Below are 20,677 nucleotides of genomic sequence, written 5' to 3'. Positions count from 1 at the left end.
GTGTAAATCCTATTACTGGCCTATGAGACTGGTATGATTATTATACAACCTTAAATTTGAAGTCATTTATAAAATACTTTACTTTAAATTCATGAATAAATTACAGTAATTTATGAAAAATAAAGAGAATCAAATATTCAAATTAGATTTTCGGTTAAATCCGAGGAATATACGTGGGGGCGAACCCACAGGAATCGACTTCCGGGAACTAACTAGTTGTTGGTGTTAAATACTTGAATTCCAGCGTTAGATTTGCCTCTGGACCCAGCAGGGCTCCCCCTCTCATTCTCACCACTCATTATCTTATGCAAATGACTTTGTAATTGATATGTAATTAATTCATGGGCATTGGTTGTGATGACATGTTTTGTAAAGCTGGGCTCCTCCGCAGAAGAGACTCAGTCAGACCCCGCCTCCCCCACATACACACACACACACACACACACACCGCCTCCGTAGCCAGAGCCTTGTGTGTGTCTGGCGCGTGGTGGTCTGCTGTAATCAGGGATGTTGTGGGGTTTATGGAGGTCTGGGGAGTATGTAGCGGCCACTTTCCAACCCGTTACCATGGATGGATGGTGTTATTATGGTATGGCGCCCGGCCATTCCACTCTGTCTGGTGTTGATGTCGTCGGGAATGGATGTTCCTGGCGTCAGAGGACCAGCCAGGCTGATGTGGGCATGTTTGGGGGGGGGGGGAGGGGGGAGAGGGGGGGCAGGTAGCGGCAGCCAGGCTGTAGGCATGTCTGGTGATGGTGGGGGGAGAGGGGGGGGGCAGGTAGGAGCAGCCAGGCGGTAGGCATGTCTGGGGTGTGTATGTGTGTGTGTGTGTGTGTGTGTGTGTGTGGGTGGGGGGGGGGGGGGGGTCTGCTGTTTATCCTGAGTGTGATTGTCACTTTGGGGGGGGGGGGGAGGGGGTGTCTTCTGACCTCTGGGTCCTAACCCCCGGTGCAAGGGCGGGGCCAGATTAGAAGCCAGGGCCAGATTAGAGGTGTCAGGGGCAAGATTAGAGGTCGGAGGGGGGCAAGATTAGAGTCTGGTGGCGACGCCCTGGCCGTCCCTGAGGCTCTGCCCGCTGCCAGTACCACCACGCCCCGTGTCAGCGGGTTCAGCTGTTCAATCAGGCCCGGCCAACACAACACATCTATCACAGCCGCTCTGTCCTCCCCGTGCCCCCTCCCTCCCTCCCTCCCCCCTCTCCCTCTCTCTATACATCTATCTGTCTTTATCTCTCTCGCTCCCTGTCTCCTCTTCTCGCCGTATATCTCTCTTGTCTACCCCATATCTCTCTCCCTCTCTCTCTCTGTCTCTCTCTATCCTTTTCTCTCTCTCTCTCCCTCACCCTCTCTCTGTCTCTCTCTCTATCCTTTTCTCTCTCTCTCTCCCTCTCTCTCTCTCTGTCTCTCTCTATCCCCATCTCTCTCTCTCCTTCTCTCTCTCCCTCTCTCTATCCCCATCTCTCTCTCCCTCCCTCTCTCTCCCTCCCTCCCTCTCTCCCTCCCTCCCTTTCTCTCTCTCCCTCTCTCTCCCTCCCTCCCTCTCTTTCCCTCCCTCCCTCCCCTCTCTCTCTCTCTCTCTCTCTCTCTCTCTCTCTCTCTGTTTATCCTCTGCCTGCCAGGATGCAGTGTTAGGTTCCACCCTTGATCCATCTGCCTCTCTCCTCCTCTCCTCCTCCTCCTCCTCTCCGCTGCCACGCTTCACCTGTCCTTGTTCCACCTGAACCGTTACCGTACATACACACATACACACACCCACACACACACCCACACACACACATACACACCCACACCCACACCCACACACCCACCCACACACACACACACACACACACACTCAAACAAGCTCTCTCTTCTCCTCCTTTCCTCCTCCTTTCCTCTTTTGTCCCTCGGTCTGAAGCAAATTAACATCCAAGTGTGACTGAGGAAAACACACAGAGAGGCGACTGTTACTAGAGACGGAGGGAGGGAGGGAGGGAGAGAGAGAGAGAACGAGAGAGAGAGAGAGAGAGGGTGTGTATCCGTGCGTGCACGCGAACGAGCAACCGAGCGAGCGTGTGTGTGTGTGTGTGTCCGTCTCGCCCCGCTTCCTAAGGTCGCCCCCACCCGTCTGAACATCGGAGCTCTGCCCTCGGAGGAAGTGGTGCGTTTTTTAAAGGTCAGCCAGAGGTCGCGTCTCCGTGACGACCGTGGGTTTGAAAACACCACCCGCAGCAGAGCGCTGATGGAAGGCTGCCAGCGTGTCTCCGTCTGCCCACAGCAGATATACAGATACTACTAATCTCCTCTTCCAGAGAGAGAGAGGGAGAGGGAGAGAGAGAGAGAGAGAGAGAGAGAAAAGAGAGAGAAAACCCTCTACTCCCTGAAAGTAGCATCAGCAGTAAGCACCACTCGTTCAGCCAGGATTAGCCTCCACTGATAGAGAGAGAGGAGGGGGGCGAGAGAGAGAGAGAGGGGGGGGAGACCCTGTGCCTTTTCCCTGAAAGTAGCATCAGCAGCGAGCACCACTCGGTCAGTCCGGATTAGTCTTATAGAGAGGGAGTGAGAGAGAGAGTGAGAGTGAGTGGGAGAGAGAGAGGGAGAGAGAGAGTGGGAAAGACCCCGTGCCTCCTCTCTGACAGTAACAACAGCTAGCGTAGCTCGCTAGCCGGACCGGAGCGCTCAGCCGGGATTAGCCTCCGCCGCTTCCCACAGTGTGTTCCGTCTCCCTGCCGCATCACCACGGTTACGGCAGGGCAGCCGTTACGTAACAGCATGGCTCCAGGCTAACACACGGCCTACAGCCTATAGGATGGGGCAGGGAGGGAGGGAGGGAGGGAGGGGGAGGGGTGAGGGGAAGAGAGGCGAGGGGGAGGCAGAAACGGCAGGAAAGGCAGAAAAGATTGAGGAAAAGAAAAGTAAAGAGCGTAATGTTGTGGAAAAAAAGACGTGGGGAAAGGGAGGTAGGAGTGAGAGAGGGAGGTCGGGGTGAGAGAGGGAGGAAGAGGAGTCAGGTGTGTGAGAAGAGAGGTGAGAAGGGAAACAGGAGGAGAGGAGGGTGACATTTATGTGTGAGGAGGTGGAGGAGAGGAGGAGGGGAGGAGGTGGAGGAGAGGAGGAGGAGTGGAGGTGGAGACAGAGTTGAGTTAGTCTGTCAGAAATCCCAGTTTCCCAGGAATAGAAAACGAGACCACACACACACACACACACACACACACACACACACACACACACACACACACACACACACACAGTTAGGTTTTAGCCCATGTGGGCAGTACTGATATTATTCTCCCTGATACTCAGGTATCTGTACTGTGTCTATCAGCCCTGATCTCAGCGACATCTGATCCCAGTACTGTGTCTATCAGCCCAGGTCTTACATCTGACCCAGTACTGTGTCTATCAGCCCAGGTCTTAGATCTGATCCCAGTACTGTGTCTATCAGCCCAGGTCTTAGATCTGATCCCAGTACTGTGTCTATCAGCCCAGGTCTTAGATCTGATCTTAGATTAGATCAGCCCAGTCTTACATCTGATCCCAGTACTGTATCTATCAGCCCAGGTCTTACATCTGATCCCAGTACTGTATCTATCAGCCCAGGTCTTAGATCTGATCCCAGTACTGTATCTATCAGCCCAGGGCTTACATCTGATCCCAGTACTGTATCTATCAGCCCAGGGCTTACATCTGATCCCAATACTGTATCTACCAGCCCTGGTCTCAGAGACATAGCCGTCACGGATGGTGAGTTACAGCAGAAGAGATCGCCCTACTGCAGCTACCTCTCTCTCGCACACACACACACACACACACACACACACACACACCCGCACACATACACATACACACACACACACACACACACACATACGCACACACACACACACACACACACACACACCCCCTAACACACATACACACACACACACTGGTGATCTTCCAGACAAGTCCCCTCTTGCCAGTCTGGCCTGTTGCGTCTTCTCACATCCAGGAGCTTCCTCTCCTGCCTTGGTAGGGACATCACACCAAAACACACACACACACACTCTCACAAAACTCACGCGTGCAGAAACGCACCCACACACACATACACACACACACACACACAAGCAAGCACTCTTTTTTTTCCCTCTGTCTGAAGAATAGGCAATTACTGAGAAGTGTGGCTGAGGAAATGCTCAGAGGGGCAACTGTTAGTGGAGGGAGGGAGGGAGGGAGGGAGGGGAGGAGAAAGAGAGAGAGAGGTAATGAGATTCAACCATCTGACATTGTACAGTACAGTTGCCTGCATTGTCCTGGAGACGATGGGAAGTGAATGGGAGGCTATGAGAGGAATGGCAACATCAACACCAGATCTCTTTCCTTAAGTGTTTTACACTTTGACATTTTCGACATTGAGCAGACGTGTTTATCCGAAGCAACTGACAAGAAGTACATTTGTCAAAAGTATGTGTTCGTCTATACATCGGTCATCAGTCAAATGTTAGCTAATATATGCTAGGACCAGGGGCCGTTGGCAGTCACAATGCTAGAAGAAGGATTATTTTTCTATTTTTTACGTTTCTCTCCTCTCCTACTCTCTTTTCCTCATCACCACCTCTCCTCCTCTCTGCGCTCCTCCCCTCTCCTCTCCTCTCTTCTCCTCCCCTGTCCTCTCTTCTCTCCTCTCTTCTCCTCACCTCTCCTCTCTTCTCCTCCCTTGTCCTTTCCTCTCCTCGCCACTCCTCCCCTCCCCCCCTCCCCCGCCTACTCTCCTCTCCTCCACCCCTCCACTCTCCCCTCCTCCTCTCCTCTCCTGAAAACTTCTCTTAGTAATATATGCCATTTAGCTGACTCTTTTATCCAAAGCTACTTACGTTGCAGTGAGAGCATACATTTTCACTATATATGGTCCCAACAGGACCTCTTAGTAAGTCGTAAGTCGTTACTCCACTTTAAAAAGCGTATTAATCACCGTCAGTGAGTCGAAGCGTTTGATCTCCCAACGCGCCGCTGTCCTATATGGCCTAGTCATGCGCCTCGATTCAAATGAACATCGATTGATGAAGTAGTGGGAATTCTCCACCGTATTGCTTCAGAAAAGGTGATATTCAAGAGTCAAAGGCCTTGTAAAGCCACACATACTAGTTTTTATTATACTTGCGAGCAGAGAGACACACCAGAACAATTGTCAGTGAACATGTCCGAGGACACAGCTCAGGATTTTCCTTTTTTTTTATAGGGGGAGACAGCGTAACCAGGGTTACTGGTGTTGGCAGTTGGAACTTATAGGCCCCAAGAGGCGCGAGGTCTGCTTCTAAGAAACTAGTCGTAACCGGTCTTGTGGTTTTGTTACCCGGTCTCGTAGGCAGTCTTCAACCTTTAGCCCCTGTCTTGCCCTGCAACAACACTCTGTACTTTCCACAAATTCCTAGAACAAGGCCAGGGCCTAGCACGCTCTCGGCAATTCCCAAGCAATTCATCAGTATTCGCACAAAATGGCTCCATCAATAACATTATCAAAGGTGGAGGTAGACGTTCGAGGGACAGACTCATTTGTAATGCATGGAACAGAGAGTGAAAAAAAAGAAAGTGTGTGGTGTGTTTTATACCGTTCCTGATTCCGTTCCACGCATTACAATGAGCCCCGTTCTCCGATTTCCACCTCCACCGGCCTCCCCCAGGTGTCATTGTCTTTATTACATCCCTGGAGCTGCGTAACAGTTCGAGCGGACATTCCTTTATGTCTTTTATCATTTAAATAAAGGAGCCTGTAATGGAGTCTTTCATCTGCCCTGTTCCATAGAGATCACTGGATATCTCTAACCCTGTATAATTACTGTAATCTACTTTAATGTAGCAGGTGGCGATGGTAGACAGATTGGGTTTGCTCTGCGGTTGTGAAGGTGTGTGTAGTAGTACTGTGGTTTCGCTAGGCCCTTTCTCCAATCAAATATCTGCTTCTGTTTTCTCAGAAGTGTCCCTAACCACAGTAGTGGGATATAATTCTATTCTGTTCTATTCTAGTTAATAGTTAATGTTCCGAGTTCAAAGTTCAACTTCAGAGTTCAAAAGATTTATCGAGTTGAAAAGCGTTTTTTTAAGAAACTGAGAATTCTTGAACTTCAAATCGTTTCCATGGCTTTTCGACACAACACAGAAACACAGAAAGATCACACAGAAAATACAACGAAAGTCATTCTGTTATATTCTAATCACGCGTCCTAACCACTGAGTTGTCTTTTTATATATTCTCTTGTATTCTTTTACAATATTGGATTTAGCCCAAAAGCATACCCACCACTCATGAGGATACAGCTGCTGTTAAAACTGATTCTGTTAACAATGTCATTAGGCTGCCTTCTAATAACACTGGATATACAGAGTAGTGATGTAGCGCTCCAGGGGGAAGTCGAACCTTGTCACTGATCAGTGATCAGTAGAGGTGGAAATCCGTGGACGGGCTCATTGTAATGCATGGACACGGAATCGACGAATCCTCATTGTAGCGTATGGAACGTAATCAAACGCATGTGTTTTCATAACATTCCTCATTCCGTCCCGTGCAATACAATGAGCCCGTCCTCCGATTTCTACCACCACCAGCCTCCCCTGGCACTGATCGAGAACGGACCCCTCCCCGACCTCTAGCCTCAACCGCTAGGCGAGGACATGCTCGACAGACCCACGGTCACCGTCTAGACCCAAGGTCACCGTTCCAGGGAACAACAAACAAACATACACACACCAACGATGACAGAAACAACAACAACAACAACAACAACATTCCTCACTTTTTTGCAGTGTGATGCAGATTTCCTCACAGCATCTGTTCAGTGTTTTGTGTTTGTTTACGTCTGTTTTTAATAGCCTCCCTGAAGGAGAGCGCTGAGTGAGCACACCGTGTTCTCATTAGCATCCCATTAGCCGGGCTGGGTTCAACTCTCATTGCGCGCTTGTCCACTACGTAGCAGACATGCTAATGAGGCACTTCAGCGGTATCGTACACTCACTCCTCAGACCAAGGCCGCACGTCCCAGGCAATACTCTGGCGGCGGATACGCTGTGGAAAAAGTCTGTACGTTTGGAGACAGACGTCACCGTGATGAATGCTAGCGAGAGTACATCCGCGGGGTTGCTAACGAGCTGTGGAAATGTTCTGGTTTGGTCCAAGGTTTACTGAGCTGGCAGGTGAGGTCAGTGGAGTCAGGAGCTGTAGCCGGTGGTCACTCACGTTGCTAGTAACGATGTCTGTCTCCAACCGTGACGGCGGTCTCCAGGCCTGTTTACGCTGTGCGTTTTGTGACGTACGGACATTCATAGCGGTTCATCGGTTGGGCCTCGGCACTGATCTGAGGACAGTTTAATTAATAATAATTTTGCCATTTAGCAGACGCTTTTATCCAAAGCGACTTACAATTACGAATTACAGGGACATTCCCCCTGGAGTAACTGAGGGCTAAGTGCCTTACCAAAGGGCACACTAGTAGTGGTGTGGCTTCAGGCGGGATTTGAACTCACAACCTTCCGATCCCAAGTCCAACTCACTATCCACTAGACCACCACTACCCCCTACACTCCTCTGGTCCAAGCCTTAACAATCAAGGGGCGGGGGGGGGGGGGGGGAAACACCCAACTGATCTGAGATCAGTGTCTTAACACTAGAACAGCCGTGCCTTTTTTTACCTACTATAAGAGCCGCCTCGGGGGTCAAATGGCCATAGTCTTTACAATGGTAAGCTGCTATTTACACACAACGAACACTATTTGGCCGCCTTGTAAGTTAGCCTGCCTCCTCCACAGAAAAACTGCAAAATAGCGTTATCCTTATGTGATTTTGAAAATGTGAGGATACTGGGTGGTAGAACGTATATATCTAGAATCATGAAAGGAGGATCCTGAAATTTGATCGAGTGCAAAGATATAAAAACATGTTTTACTCTCACCACCACGGCTGTTCTAGTGTTACGGGCACATTCCCCCACAACTCCATTACAGACACGTGGACCATAGCTGGAGTGAGAGGTAGCTGTGTAACCCGGCAAGTAGCTTCAGGCAGACAGGCTAGACATCAGGGGAGGCTGGTAGGAGGTAGACATCAAACACACACAGGGTCATTGTAATACATGGAACGTTCCATGCGTTACAGCCTCCGGTTTCTACCTCCACCAGCCTCCCCAGGGACAGACTGAGGGTTTCTCCGCTATGCCCAGGGCTCAGATCAAGGCATGAGTGATGACAGTCTTTATGAGCAGATAACTCGGTTATTTTTCGATCATGTTCTTAGCCACTGGACTTCATTGATTGGCCGTTTCAGCACATAGAAGATACATCAATTATAATTGGATTTGCCTCACGTAAAAAGGGGGGTTTGTGGAAGCACTCCCCCTGGTGGTGAGACGGGGTGAGACACAGGATTGTTTACTGTAATTGTGAGTGGCTGGCCCGGCGCTCTCTGTATAATGATGAGAGGACACATTTTGTATTTGTTACGTTTTAGATGGCAGTTGCAGCCTCTGCGTAATTGCTTTTCGTGTTTTTTTGGGGTTTTAAAAGGAAAGGCCTGTGTGGTTTGTTTATGGTTTTAGGTGACTATTACCCTCCGAGAGCCGGGCACATTTCTCATCTAAAACAAAATTATGCATCTCATCGCTTGAAAGTTTTCTTTGAGCACCCTAGTTGCTTTGATGTTTTTGTGTGTGTGTGTGTGTGTGTGTGTGTGTGTGTGTATATATATGTGTGCGTGTGTGTGTGTATATATATGTGTGTGTGTGTGTGTGTGTGTGTATGTGTGTGTACGCGTGTGTGCCTACCTGCCTGCCTGTGTGCGTGCGCCTGCGACAAACGTGAATCTATAATGTGTTATTCTCAATACAAACATGACACGCTGTCACAACTTTTGAGCTTGTGTAATGAAAACCCCGCTTCATGAATAAAACGCGTGTAAATAAAAAATGACTCAATTATAAACGTATTTTCTCCCCCCCCACTCCTGTCCCGACAGTGGGACGCCTGCTGATCGAGTTCGGCTCGCAGATGACGATGGAGCGCGTGCAGAAGGAGAACCCCAACGTGACGGAGGGGGGGAAGTACACCCCCCCGGACTGCCGAGCCAAGCAGAAGGTGGCCATCATCATCCCCTTCAGACACAGAGACAACCACCTGAAGTACTGGCTCCACTACCTGCACCCCATCCTCCGCAGGCAGAAGATCCACTACGGCATCTTCATCATCAACCAGGTACGAGACCCCGCTGAGCAGAGATGGGCTTTTTGGGGGAGGGGGGGGGGGGTAGTAGTAGTAGTAGTAGTAGTAGTAGTAGTAGTAGTAGTAGTAGTAGTAGTAGTAGTAGTAGTAGTAGTAGTAGTAGTAGTAGTAGTAGTAGTAGTAGTAGTAGTAGTAGTAGTAGTAGTAGTAGTAGTAGTAGTAGTAGTAGTAGTAGTAGTAGTAGTGGTGGTGGTGGTGATAGTAGTAGTAGTAGGGTAGTAGTAGTAGTAGTAGTAGTAGTAGTAGTAGTAGTAGTAGTAGTAGTAGTAGTAGTAGTGGTGGTGGTGGTGGTGGTAGTAGTAGTAGTGGTGGAAGTAGTAGTAGTAGTAGTAGTAGTAGTAGTGGTAGTGGTGGTAGTAGTAGTAGTAGTAGTAGTAGGGTAGTAGTAGTGGTAGTGGTAGTAGTAGTAGTAGTAGTAGTAGTAGTAGTGGTGGAAGTAGTAGTAGTAGTAGTAGTAGTAGTGGTGGAAGTAGTAGTGGTGGTAGTAGTAGTAGTAGTAGTGGTAGTGGTGGTGGTAGTAGTAGTTGGTGGTAGTAGTAGTAGTAGTAGTAGTAGTAGTAGTAGTGGTAGTAGTGGTAGTAGTGGTAGTAGTAGTAGTAGTAGTAGTAGTAGTAGTAGTAGTAGTAGTAGTAGTAGTAGTAGTAGTAGTAGTAGTAGTAGTGGTGGTGGTGGTGGTGGTGGTGGTGGTGGTGGTGGTGGTGGTGGTAGTAGTAGTAGTACAGGGTATCCGCGGTGTCTTGAAAAGTATTAACAGTTGATAAATCAATTTTGGGAAAATCAAGACCCTTAATAAGTATTAAAAAGTCTTATCACGATTTTATGAGGTCTTGAATTTTGTAGGTATTTTTCAGAATTAGACTCTGTCCAAAGATTTTGAGTCCTAAAAACGTTCGTGAATTTTTTAGTTTGATTAAAAAACAAAGATGAACCGGAAATACTGTTGTATGATAGTGGTCTAGTCTATTGCAAACTAAAACTGTTAAGTTAAAGGTGTCACTGATGTAAACGGTTACAGCTCCAAGTGGCTGTGAGGTCTGGAAAAATATTGACAAGGTCTTTAAAAAGTCTTAAGGGCTCTGCACACAGCGTGCGATTTCTGTTGCGTGTCAACGTTCCATTTTGAAGTTTGAATGGAAGTCTATGAGAACATCGCATTTACCCACACACGGCCCCGATTTTAATCGCACGGCGAACATTCGATTCCATTCATTTGACAGTGCGACAAAACTCGCACGCCGTGTGCTTTGTCCCATTCAAAATGAATGGAATCGAATGTTCGCCGTGCGATTAAAATCGGGGCCGTGTGTGGGTAAATGCGATGTTCTCATAGACTTCCATTCAAACTTCAAAATGGAACGTTGACGCGCAACAGAAATCGCACGCTGTGTGCAGAGCCCTTTAGAAAGGTATTGACATTAACCTCAAGATTCCTGTATATACCCTGTAGTAGTAGTAGTAGTAGTAGTAGTAGTAGTAGTGGTGGTGGAAGTAGTAGTAGTAGTAGTAGTAGTAGTAGTAGTAGTAGTAGTAGTAGTGGTGGAAGTAGTAGTAGTAGTAGTAGTAGTAGTAGTAGTAGTAGTAGTAGTAGTAGTAGTAGTAGTAGTAGTAGTAGTAGTGGTAGTAGTGGTAGTGGTGGTGGTGGTAGTAGTAGTAGTAGTAGTAGTAGTAGTAGTAGTAGTAGTAGTAGTAGTAGTAGTAGTAGTAGTAGTAGTAGTAGTAGTGGTGGTGGTGGTGGTGGTAGTAGTAGTAGTGGTGTTAGTAGTGGTAGTAGTAGTATAGTGGTAGTAGTAGTAGTAGTAGTAGTAGTAGTAGTAGTAGTAGTAGTAGTAGTAGTAGTAGTAGTAGTAGTTTATTTGGTTCTTTTTTGTGTATGAACATAGAAAATACATATCAATAAGGCAGTTAAAGGAAAAACTGAAACCAAAAAATTACCAAATAGGTGTAGGCGGAAGCAATAGCTTATTGTGCCTACCCTTTTAAATGTCTTATTTTAAGACCAAACAAAACACACAATCACAAGCAGACACCCAGATAAGGTGCCAAACGAATAAAGTTCTCTTGATGAAGTGGAAGGCAAGGAGGTCTGAAAACACTGTAATGAACAATTAACTCATTTAGTGCCCAGGGTGACTAAAGTCCCCTAAAATTGTCAACGTTCTTGAGTGCCACGGCTGACTTTATTCACCAATAAAGCGTCAGTGATGATACTTTCTTTTGTAGGCAATCCAAGTGTTGCTGCTAGGTGAACGCCACATAAAACACTTGGAACACTCTAGGTGACTTTATTCACCAAAAGCGCATCAATGTTGATACTTCATTTTGTAGCCAATTAAAGTGCTGTTGCTAGGTAAAAAAACAACAACACATAAAACACTTGGAACACTCCAGGTAGGTGGAGTGTTCCCGGAACTCTTTGACAGTTGGGGAGTTAATGAACAGACAGCTATAAAAAATAAAAAATAAAATAAGGGCCTGATGCTGTGTGTATTCAACCTGAAAACCTAGACAGGTCGTTCCTCACAAGTAGGAGGATGAATGAGAAGACAGCGGAAGCTTCTGTTTCCTCTCGCTCTGTGGGAGTGTGTCTCCCTGAGTGGGGGATATGACTCCCTTCCCAAACAAGCCAGAGGAGAGGGCACAGGGCCAAGGTATTTAATTGAGCATTATCGCACGATGTCCATACCCCTTCACCACGGTGAGCATCAGTGTCTCCTCGCCAGGGAAGCGTCCTTGCGGCTAATGAGCTCTGACTTCCTCCCTCGGAGCTTCCTGTGGGTGCCGCGCGACGTCCTAATCACTCCCCCGGAGCAGAAGGTTCCCACCTAGCCTACCGTGGCTCTGCCCTCTTGACCCTCTCGGTCTCGAATACGTGTCCCTTCCCCGGTCTCGTAGTCTCGGGTCCTTAGGGGACGCCATTAGCCGTGTCAGGGGACCGAAGTTTTTCCTGTCGTTAACACAACAGCGGGACTGTTCTACCTGCCCTCCCCACCCTTGGGGAGCAAGAGAAACCGTAGACCCCCCCCCCACTACCACCCCCCAAAAAAAGAAAAACTGTGTCTGTGAGGCCCGATGTCTTTAACGATTTTGTTCCCCCTCCCTCTCGATTTCCGAGATGGTGTTTCGGTTTTTCCCCTGGAGTCCCGGGGCTGATCTCATCAGAGAGAGAAAGCGAGGAGGCCATTAAGTCTGCGTGAGAGTCTGGATGATGATGAGCAGAACAAAACTGGGGGGTGGGAGGGGCGGGGTGGGGTTCTTTCTTTTTTAGTATCTTGCATCCCTCCCTCCCTCCCTCTTCTCTCTCTCTACTCTCTGGTGCCTTACAGACCTTAATTAAAGCGTTCTCTTGTCTGTTTGGTTCTGAGAAGAGCTGGCTCTGTGAAGCACGGGGAATACTAGTCGTCAGTACGGGCTTCTCAAATCGCCATTTGAACTGTCAGAAGACGCCGGGAGCTTTCGAACATTATCATAGCGCCGTGTTTCAACTCCGTGGCGAATAAATAACCTTCATGTGGAGTTATAGCTTCCTGTATCCTGTATTCTCTACAGTGACAGAGCAAAGCTGGGTAATAACTCCCATAGGATGACTCCAACGGCTTTTTTGGGGGCGGGATCTTAGTTTTGTTTTTTTAAATATGTTTTTTTAGGGCATTTCCGCTTTATTGGGATAGAGGCAGTCGAGAGTGACAGGAAGGATGGGTGATAGAGAGGAGGGATGCACTGCAGGATCTGTCGACAGCCGGAATCGAACCACGGACCCTGCGATTACATGGCTGACGTCTTAGAGTGCGGCGCCACCACCGACGGCCCTTTTATGGGGGGATTTTAATAAAAAATGTAATGGTTGGTAGAGGTTGTACCTCTTGGGACTTGCCCTCTGTGTTGAGGCGTATAAAAACAGAGAAAACAGCCTATAACTACTTTTTTTTTACTTCGTTTTTTTTTTACTGTATTATAAGTGAAGTACAATCTCACGGCCTTTATACAACAGCTTCTCCACTTATGGTAGCAGTCGCTTCCGTCTGCACTGGGCGCTCAGGGCACCATGAAGGAGACATGACACTAAACCATGACCAGACATGTATTGACTATATTATCTTTGTGAGGATGATGATGACACACACACACACACTCGCACACACACACTCGCACTCACGCACACACACACACACTCACACACGCACACACTCACTCTCACACACACACACACACACACACTCACACTCACACACACACACACACTCACATTCACACACACTCTCACACTCACACTCACACACACACACACACACACACACACACTCACTCATTCTCTCACACACACACACACTCACTCTCTCACACTCACACACGCACGCACACACACACACACGAACACACACACACACACACACACACACTCACTCTCACACACGCACACACTCACACACACACACACACACTCACGCACAAACACACACACACTCACACACACTCTCACACACGCACACACTCACACTCACACACACTCACACGCACACACTCACTCTCACTCACACACACACACTCTCACTCACACGCACACTCACTCACACTCCACCGGGGCAGAGCAGCACGCTAGTGTGAATCCCCAGGCCGACCGTCTACAACATGGCTGACATGTTGAGTGGTTCTCTTCTAATCGTTTTCCACCAGAAAGCGCCGGCCGCGCAGCCCAACCCAGACCCGCGGCAGCCCGTACTCCCACAATGCAATCTGAGTGAAGGCGTGGAGAGATGGGATTTTGATGCTGCGCCATCAACTCTTCATGGTCGCTATTTATCTCTCTGGCTCTCTCGCTCGCTCTCCCTCCCTCTCTCCGTCCCTCGCTCACACTCTCACTCGCTCACCCACACACTCTCTCTTTCTTCCCTCCATCTCTCACTCACTCTCTCTTTCTTCCCCCTCGCTCTCTCTCTCACTCTCTCTCCCCCTCTCTCCCTCCCTCCCTCCCTCAAAGCATTAACTGCTCAGTCGCTATGTATCTTTCCTGCTCTCTCTCTCTCTTTCTCTCTCTCTTTACCCCACTCTCTCCCTACCTTTCTCTCCTCTCTCCCTCCATCCCATCATCCCTCCCTCCCTCTGACCTGCCGTTGGGGAGCGCTCTATGTGTCCTGCTCACCACTGTGTTAAATGATAATGGAGTGGGAGCGTTTTCCAGGAGCGTGCAGGGAGTCATGGGAACTATGTGATAATATAATATCTCGCTTTATTCATGCCTGCCATATAATGGCTGTCATGTCCTGTACGATTCACAGCAGTCGTTGGAGTGAAATGCATCAGTGAGATCCTCTACTGTACCGTCCAAAGCCTTAAGACACACACACACACACACACAGCCATCCATCCACCCACACACACACAGCCATGTGTGAACCATGCTCGCGTGACCAGTAGCCCTGCATCTGATATGATCTCACTGTCTCCCCGTGTCGTGCCTGGGGATGCTGTCTGTGGGAATCGGTAGAAGCACACACACACATACACACACACACACACACACACACACACACATCCATCCGCCAACCCCCCCCCACCACACGCCCATCCCCCCGTCATGCGTGGGCAGCGGACAAGGAAGTCCACTGCAGCTCGGTGTCATGTCACCCATCCCCCCCCTCCCCTCGTCTGCTCGTACCCGTGCCCCCCGCCTTTACCCGTGCCAGGGATCGACGCCAACGTTTGCCTGCGTCCCATCATGCTCATCATGCTAGCTGGACGTTGGACGTTGGCCCAGTCTCTGGGACTCAACCCCCAGGAGTGTGTGTCTGTGTCTGTGTGTGTGTGTGTGTGTTTTGTGTGTGTGTGTGTTTTGTGTCTGCGTGTCTGTGTGTGTTTTGTGTCTGTGTGTGTCTGTGTCTGTGTGTCTGTGTTTCTGTGTCTGTCTGTGTGTGTGTGCGTGCGTGTGTGTGTGTGTGTGTGTGTGTCTGTGTGTGTGTGTGTGTGTGTGTGTGTGCGTGTGCGTGTGTGTGTGTGTGCCGCCAGGCCGGCCCTGCTGGACAGGCTGTCGAGTGTGTGGCGCTAAGATGCTAAGATGCTTATCTGCACGACGGAGGAGGAGAATATGCCGCCGCCCGGCCCACGGCCCTCTGATAATGATATGATTGAGCGGCTGAGGTGATTGTTATTCAGAAATGTCTGTGGAGGTAGGAGGAGTCGTGGGACGGGTTCGTCGTGTCACACGTGGAATGGAATGGAGGAATGGTTCCGAACGCGTGTAATGCATGGGATGAACGAGGAATGTTCATCAGACGTATGATGATGATTTCTGATAAAATTCCTCATTCCGTTCCATGCGTTATGATGCAATGAGCCTGTCCTCCGATTTCCACCTCCACCAGCCTCCCCTGCTCCGCTCTGTATCATATATCCACTGAGATCATGATGATCTCTTTCTATCAGGGATCCGAATCCTACTGTATACTCATGTCATCTAAATGGTGATGGTTACATTTGGGGGTTTAGCAGGTCAGGAACTCTACTCTACCCCCCCCCCCCCCCCCCCCCGCCAAAATACAGTTTTTCCTGGTTGTTTAAACAGATTCCCTGATTCACTACCTCACTCCCTCAAAATCCTAAACACAAAATGTTAAGACTCACACACAAAATGCTAAATCCTACACTTCCTTTGCACAAGCACACTTTGCCCTCAAAACTCAAGCACAAAATGCTAAATCCTATACTTCCTTTGCACAAGCACACTTTGCTCTCAAAACTCAAACACATACATCATACGAGTAGACATTCCAAGCACTCATTGAACACTGATGTGCAAAATGGAAAACACTATATATGAATGGAAAACACTGTAGGAATGCCTTAGCAGTGGAATCAGGACTTTGCATGTTCAGTGTTTCACCTGTTGGATGTGAAATATCGACATATATTGTTGTATGTACTGTATACCCAAAGAGAAAACACACAATATTTTGCCATCGAATTATATTTTATTTGTGCCCCAAATCTATGCATAGACTACTGTATGTCAGGGCAAACATGAATGATGAACATGAAGGATGAAAACAGGAAATGGAATTACAGCAAATGAGAATATATAAACAAACGTAAACAAAACAAAACTAGGCTGCATCCTCCCTCTGGTCCCTGCCTGGCCACAAGATCTCATCCACAATCATCCAAATTGATGATTGCAAAGTGCACAACAGCCTTTGGAGTTTAGGAATGTGATTGGCAGTGTGTTCTGAGTGAACATCAGGAGTGGAAAATCAGGAAGAGTGTGCAAGATATGGAGAATTGTGTTTAGTGAGCTGAAAGATGTGTGGTATGGAATGGGAAGATGAGTCTAAAGCAGGAAATGTGTGGTATGGAATGGGAAGATGAGTCTAAAGCAGGAAAATGTGTGGTATGGAATGGGAAGATGAGTCTAAAGCAGGAAAATGTGTGGTATGGAATGGGAAGATGAGTCTAAAGCAGGAAAATGTGCTTGGAGTTTAGCAGAATTGGTTTAGCAGTTGGTAAATGAGTTAGAGATTGTGCACATTGTGTCTGATGTTCCCAAAAATCTGTTTAAACAACCAGGAAAAACTGTAAAAGTCTACTACAAATGATTCTGAATCACATACAAAAACCCACTCTGTGAATCCACCTCAGATGAAATAGATAGCTGAGATTCTTTTTATCGCCACGTATATTATCACATTCACGGACATTAACTTGGTGAGGTTGGTATTGATCCCTGAGGGGGAATTAGAGAGAGAGAGAGAGAGAGAGAGAGAGAGAGAGAGAGAGAGAGAGAGAGAGAGAGAGAGAGAGAGAGAGAGAGAGAGAGAGAGAGAGAGAGAGAGAGAGAGAGAGAGAGAGAGAGAGAGAGAGAGAGAGAGAGAGAGAGAGAGAGAGAGAGAGAGAGAGAGAGAGAGAGAGAGAGAGAGAGAGAGAGAGAGAGAGAGATGGCAACAACAACAAAGTAAAGTGACAATAGAATAATATCATCAAATCTAAGACACATCTGATAGACCATGTGCCATCTGATGTCAGTGACGTTCAGGATGGATGGACAGATGGATGGATGGATGGAAGGATGGACAGATGGATGGAAGGATGGTTGGTAGGATTGATGGATGGATGGATGGTTGGATGATTCTGATCCTCGCATGACCTTTCTTGTTTCCCGCGATAATTCCTGCCACAGCCCCCCTCTCCCCTCCCTCCCCCAGCACTCCCAGACACGCATGGATGAGAGAGGATTACGTCGTGTGCTTGCGTGTGCTCTTAAGGGGTTAAACGGAGGTCAGACTCAGTGAGGACGTTTAAAAGCGTTTAAAAGCCTGTTTCAGTGGACGAGGGAAGACCACCGCGACAACACAGACCCAGACCCAGGCTCCACCCTGACCCAGACCCAGGCTCCACCCAGACACAGACCCAGACAGACCCAGACCCAGGCCCAGACCAGACCCAGACCCATCCAGATATCTATCTAATGTTTGGCATTTAGAAGACGCCTTATTCCAAAACGACTTCCAATCAATACATATCAATACAGTAAGTGAATCATCTATCCACCAGTCATAGCAGGACAAAGTCATCTATGCTCAGGCCTGGGGCCATTGGCAGTCGTGGTGACGTCCCCAGGAACAGGGTCGTTAGAGGGGGGGACACGTCAGTCTGATTGGACATCTTCCGTTGTTTACTGTGATACAGCAGCACGGTGTTTCCATGACAATCCTGTTTCATCCTATCGTACCTTATCCTAACCTATCTCTGATCTCATCTCATCACACCGGAGTCGCTCGTCAAAGTCTTCCAACCCGCCCCGACGACAACGACGTTCGTCCTTACCACGGTCGTTTTTTTTTTTTACTTCAGCTGTTCGTTCATTCCAACGGGGGTGCTGCCGTCTCTCCATTTGCATAGGGGTGGTTTCCGGCGGACGGGGGTTATCGCTCAGTCGCTCAGATAACAACATCCTCCTCCGCCGACAGGAGAGAGAGTGATCCTCCGGTGTTACAACATATCTAAAGGAGGGAAGCTTAGCGGGAAAAAAAGAAGAGGGATTCTGTTTCCCGCCTTGTCTGTATCTCTGCCGAGCAAATTACAAGTCTGCTCATTTGACCCACCGAGTGTAAGTGTGTGTGTGTGTGTGTGTGTGTGTGTGTGTGTGTGTGTGTGTGTCTGTGTGTGTGTGTGTGTGTGTGTGTGTGTGTGTGTGCGCGCGCCAGTCTCTGTGTGTGTGTATGTGTGTATGTGTGTGTGTGTCTGTATGTCTGCGTGTGTGTGTGTGCGTGCGTGCGTGCGTGCGTGTGCGTGCGTGTCTGTGTGTGTGTGTGTGTGTGTGTGTGCGCTTCTGTGTGTGTGTGTGTGTGTGTGTGTGGGTGTGTGTGTGTCTGTATGTCTGTGTGTGTGTGTGTGTGTGTGTGTGTGTGTGTGTGTGTGTGTGTTCCCCAGTGTGTGTGTGCGTGCGTGTCTGTGTGTGTCTGTGTGTGTATGTGTCTCTGTGTGTCTCTGTGTGTCTCTGTGTGTCTCTGTGTGTCTCTGTGTGTCTCTGTGTATGTGTGTGTGTGTGTGTGTGTGTGTGTCTCTCTGTGCGCATGTGTGTGTGTGTGTATGTTGACCCGGCCCATATCTTACTGGACTGTGGGAGCGACAACATCTGCAACATTATATGTCTGTAAGTGGGTTGCCAGGACAACGCCTGCTTTGTTAGGAGCTGTTCAGTATGTCCTTATCCGAGTGAGGGTGTGGAGGCCAAGTGGAGGCATCAGGGGAGGCTGGTGGAGGTTGAAACAGTAGGGGGTAGTGTTGGCCTAGTGGCTAGTGGGTTAGATTATTGATCAGAAGGTCATATGTTCAAATCCCACCTGGGAACACCACCGCGAGTGTGCCCTTGAGTAAGGCCCTTAGCCCTACGTTACTCCAGGGAGACTGTCCCTGTAACCTCTAGTTGTAAGTCGCTTTGGATAAAAAGCGCTAAATGCTAAATGGTTTAAAAAAACAACAACTTAATGTCGAAATCGCGGAGGACAGGCTCGTAAAAACTCTCTCCACCTCTCAGAAGAGAGAACGACCAGTCTTTTTCCTTCTACTTCTGTTTACTCCTGTGTGGGGGATCGTGATACAGTCTTAACGTTCCACTGGCAACGAGTAGAAACAGCTAAAGAGGAAAAGGTTTGTGCAATTGACCGAAGAAATAGGATATTGATCGGCTGGGCAACAGCTGTTCAGGTGCGCCCTGCTGTGTCTGAACATCCCCCGCTGGGTTTGTTTCTCGCCCACTCCGGCTGCTGTGTACAGTGGTGTGAAGCTTGCTGTTGCTGCGTCAGTCTCTCTCTCTGTTTCACTCTTTCACTCTTTCTTTCGCTCTCTTTCTCTTGAATTTTCTCTTTCTCCTTCTCCAATTCTCTCTCTCTCTCTCTCCCCCCCATCTTCTCTCTCTCCCCACCCGTCACGCTCTCTCTCATTCTCCCCCCCTGCTTTCTCTCGCTCTCTCTCTCCCCACCTTCTCTCTCTTTCTCTCCCCACCTTCTCTCTCTCTCTCTCTCTCTCTCTCTCCCCCCCATCTTCTCTCTCTCCCCACCCGTCACGCTCTCTCTCATTCTCCCCCCCTGCTTTCTCTCGCTCTCTCTCTCCCCACCCCTCTCTTTCTCTCCCCACCTTCTCTCTCTCTTTCTCTCTCTCCCCCACCCTCTCTTTCTCTCTCTCCCCAACTTCTCTCTCTCTCTCTCCCCACCTTCTCTCTCTCTCTCTCCCCACCTTCTCTCTCTCTTTCTCCTCTTTCTCTCTCTCTCTCTCCCCACCCTCTCTCTCTCCCTCCATCTCTCTCCCCTCCATCTCTCAGACCCAGCACCCATTCAGATCCTGAGTACTCAGCGGGGCCGCTACAGCGCTGCCTAGCAGCTCGCACGTATCGCCATGAAACATTAATGATGTGTTCAGATGCAAACTTCTCCTTCTCCTCCCACTCTTCCAGCAGCTCTCTGGGCTTTGACCTTGCCTGGAGAAACATCACCATGAAGTCAATATGAACATGTTGTGAAATGTGTAACAGAGGCTGAACTCTCCCAAGGGGGGGGGGGGGGGTGGGGGGGGGGGGTGATCAGATGACGGGGGGCTTCAGAGAGACGTATTCCCCAAGGCAGACAGAGAGAACACGCATGTATAGGCTAGCATGAAACTTCAGAGAACACGCATGTATAGGCCAGCAGGCACCCTCAGAGGACATGCTTGTATACGCTAGCATGCAACTCTATTAGGGATCGAACGCCTGGGATCTCTCGCTCCCAAATCCAGCGCAGTATCCACAGTACTTCTAGCATTCACAAAGAGACTCGTACAGGAAGTAGGACAGGAAGTAGGAAAACACAAGGCTAGATATCAGTGTGTTTTCATCTGTTTGATGACCTTGACTCGTTCTATGGACGGTAACCATGGATACAGGTGAATACACCCAGGTTAATTAGTATAGTCAGGGTCAGGGGAGGCTG

The 20,677-nt window shown here is 48.7% G+C and overlaps 1 protein-coding gene across 1 annotated transcript in view; it reads left to right on the top strand.

The window, feature by feature from the left end:
- Nucleotides 1-20,677, top strand: part of b4galt2 (UDP-Gal:betaGlcNAc beta 1,4- galactosyltransferase, polypeptide 2) — a gene marked incomplete at both ends in the record, with an annotated part of 122,828 nt that overhangs the window by 53,270 nt on the left and 48,881 nt on the right. The window contains one exon of the mRNA XM_080546729.1: nt 8,962-9,197. Coding sequence (XP_080402855.1) covers nt 8,962-9,197 — 236 coding nt within the window. The remainder of the gene's footprint in view (nt 1-8,961; nt 9,198-20,677) is intronic.

The sequence above is a fragment of the Nansenia antarctica genome (assembly GCF_963989245.1).
Source record: "Nansenia antarctica genome assembly, chromosome: 16".
Taxonomy (NCBI): Eukaryota; Metazoa; Chordata; class Actinopteri; order Argentiniformes; family Microstomatidae; genus Nansenia; species Nansenia antarctica.
The sequence above is the reverse complement of the archived record's forward strand: the minus strand, read 5'-3'. Positions and strand labels throughout refer to the sequence as shown.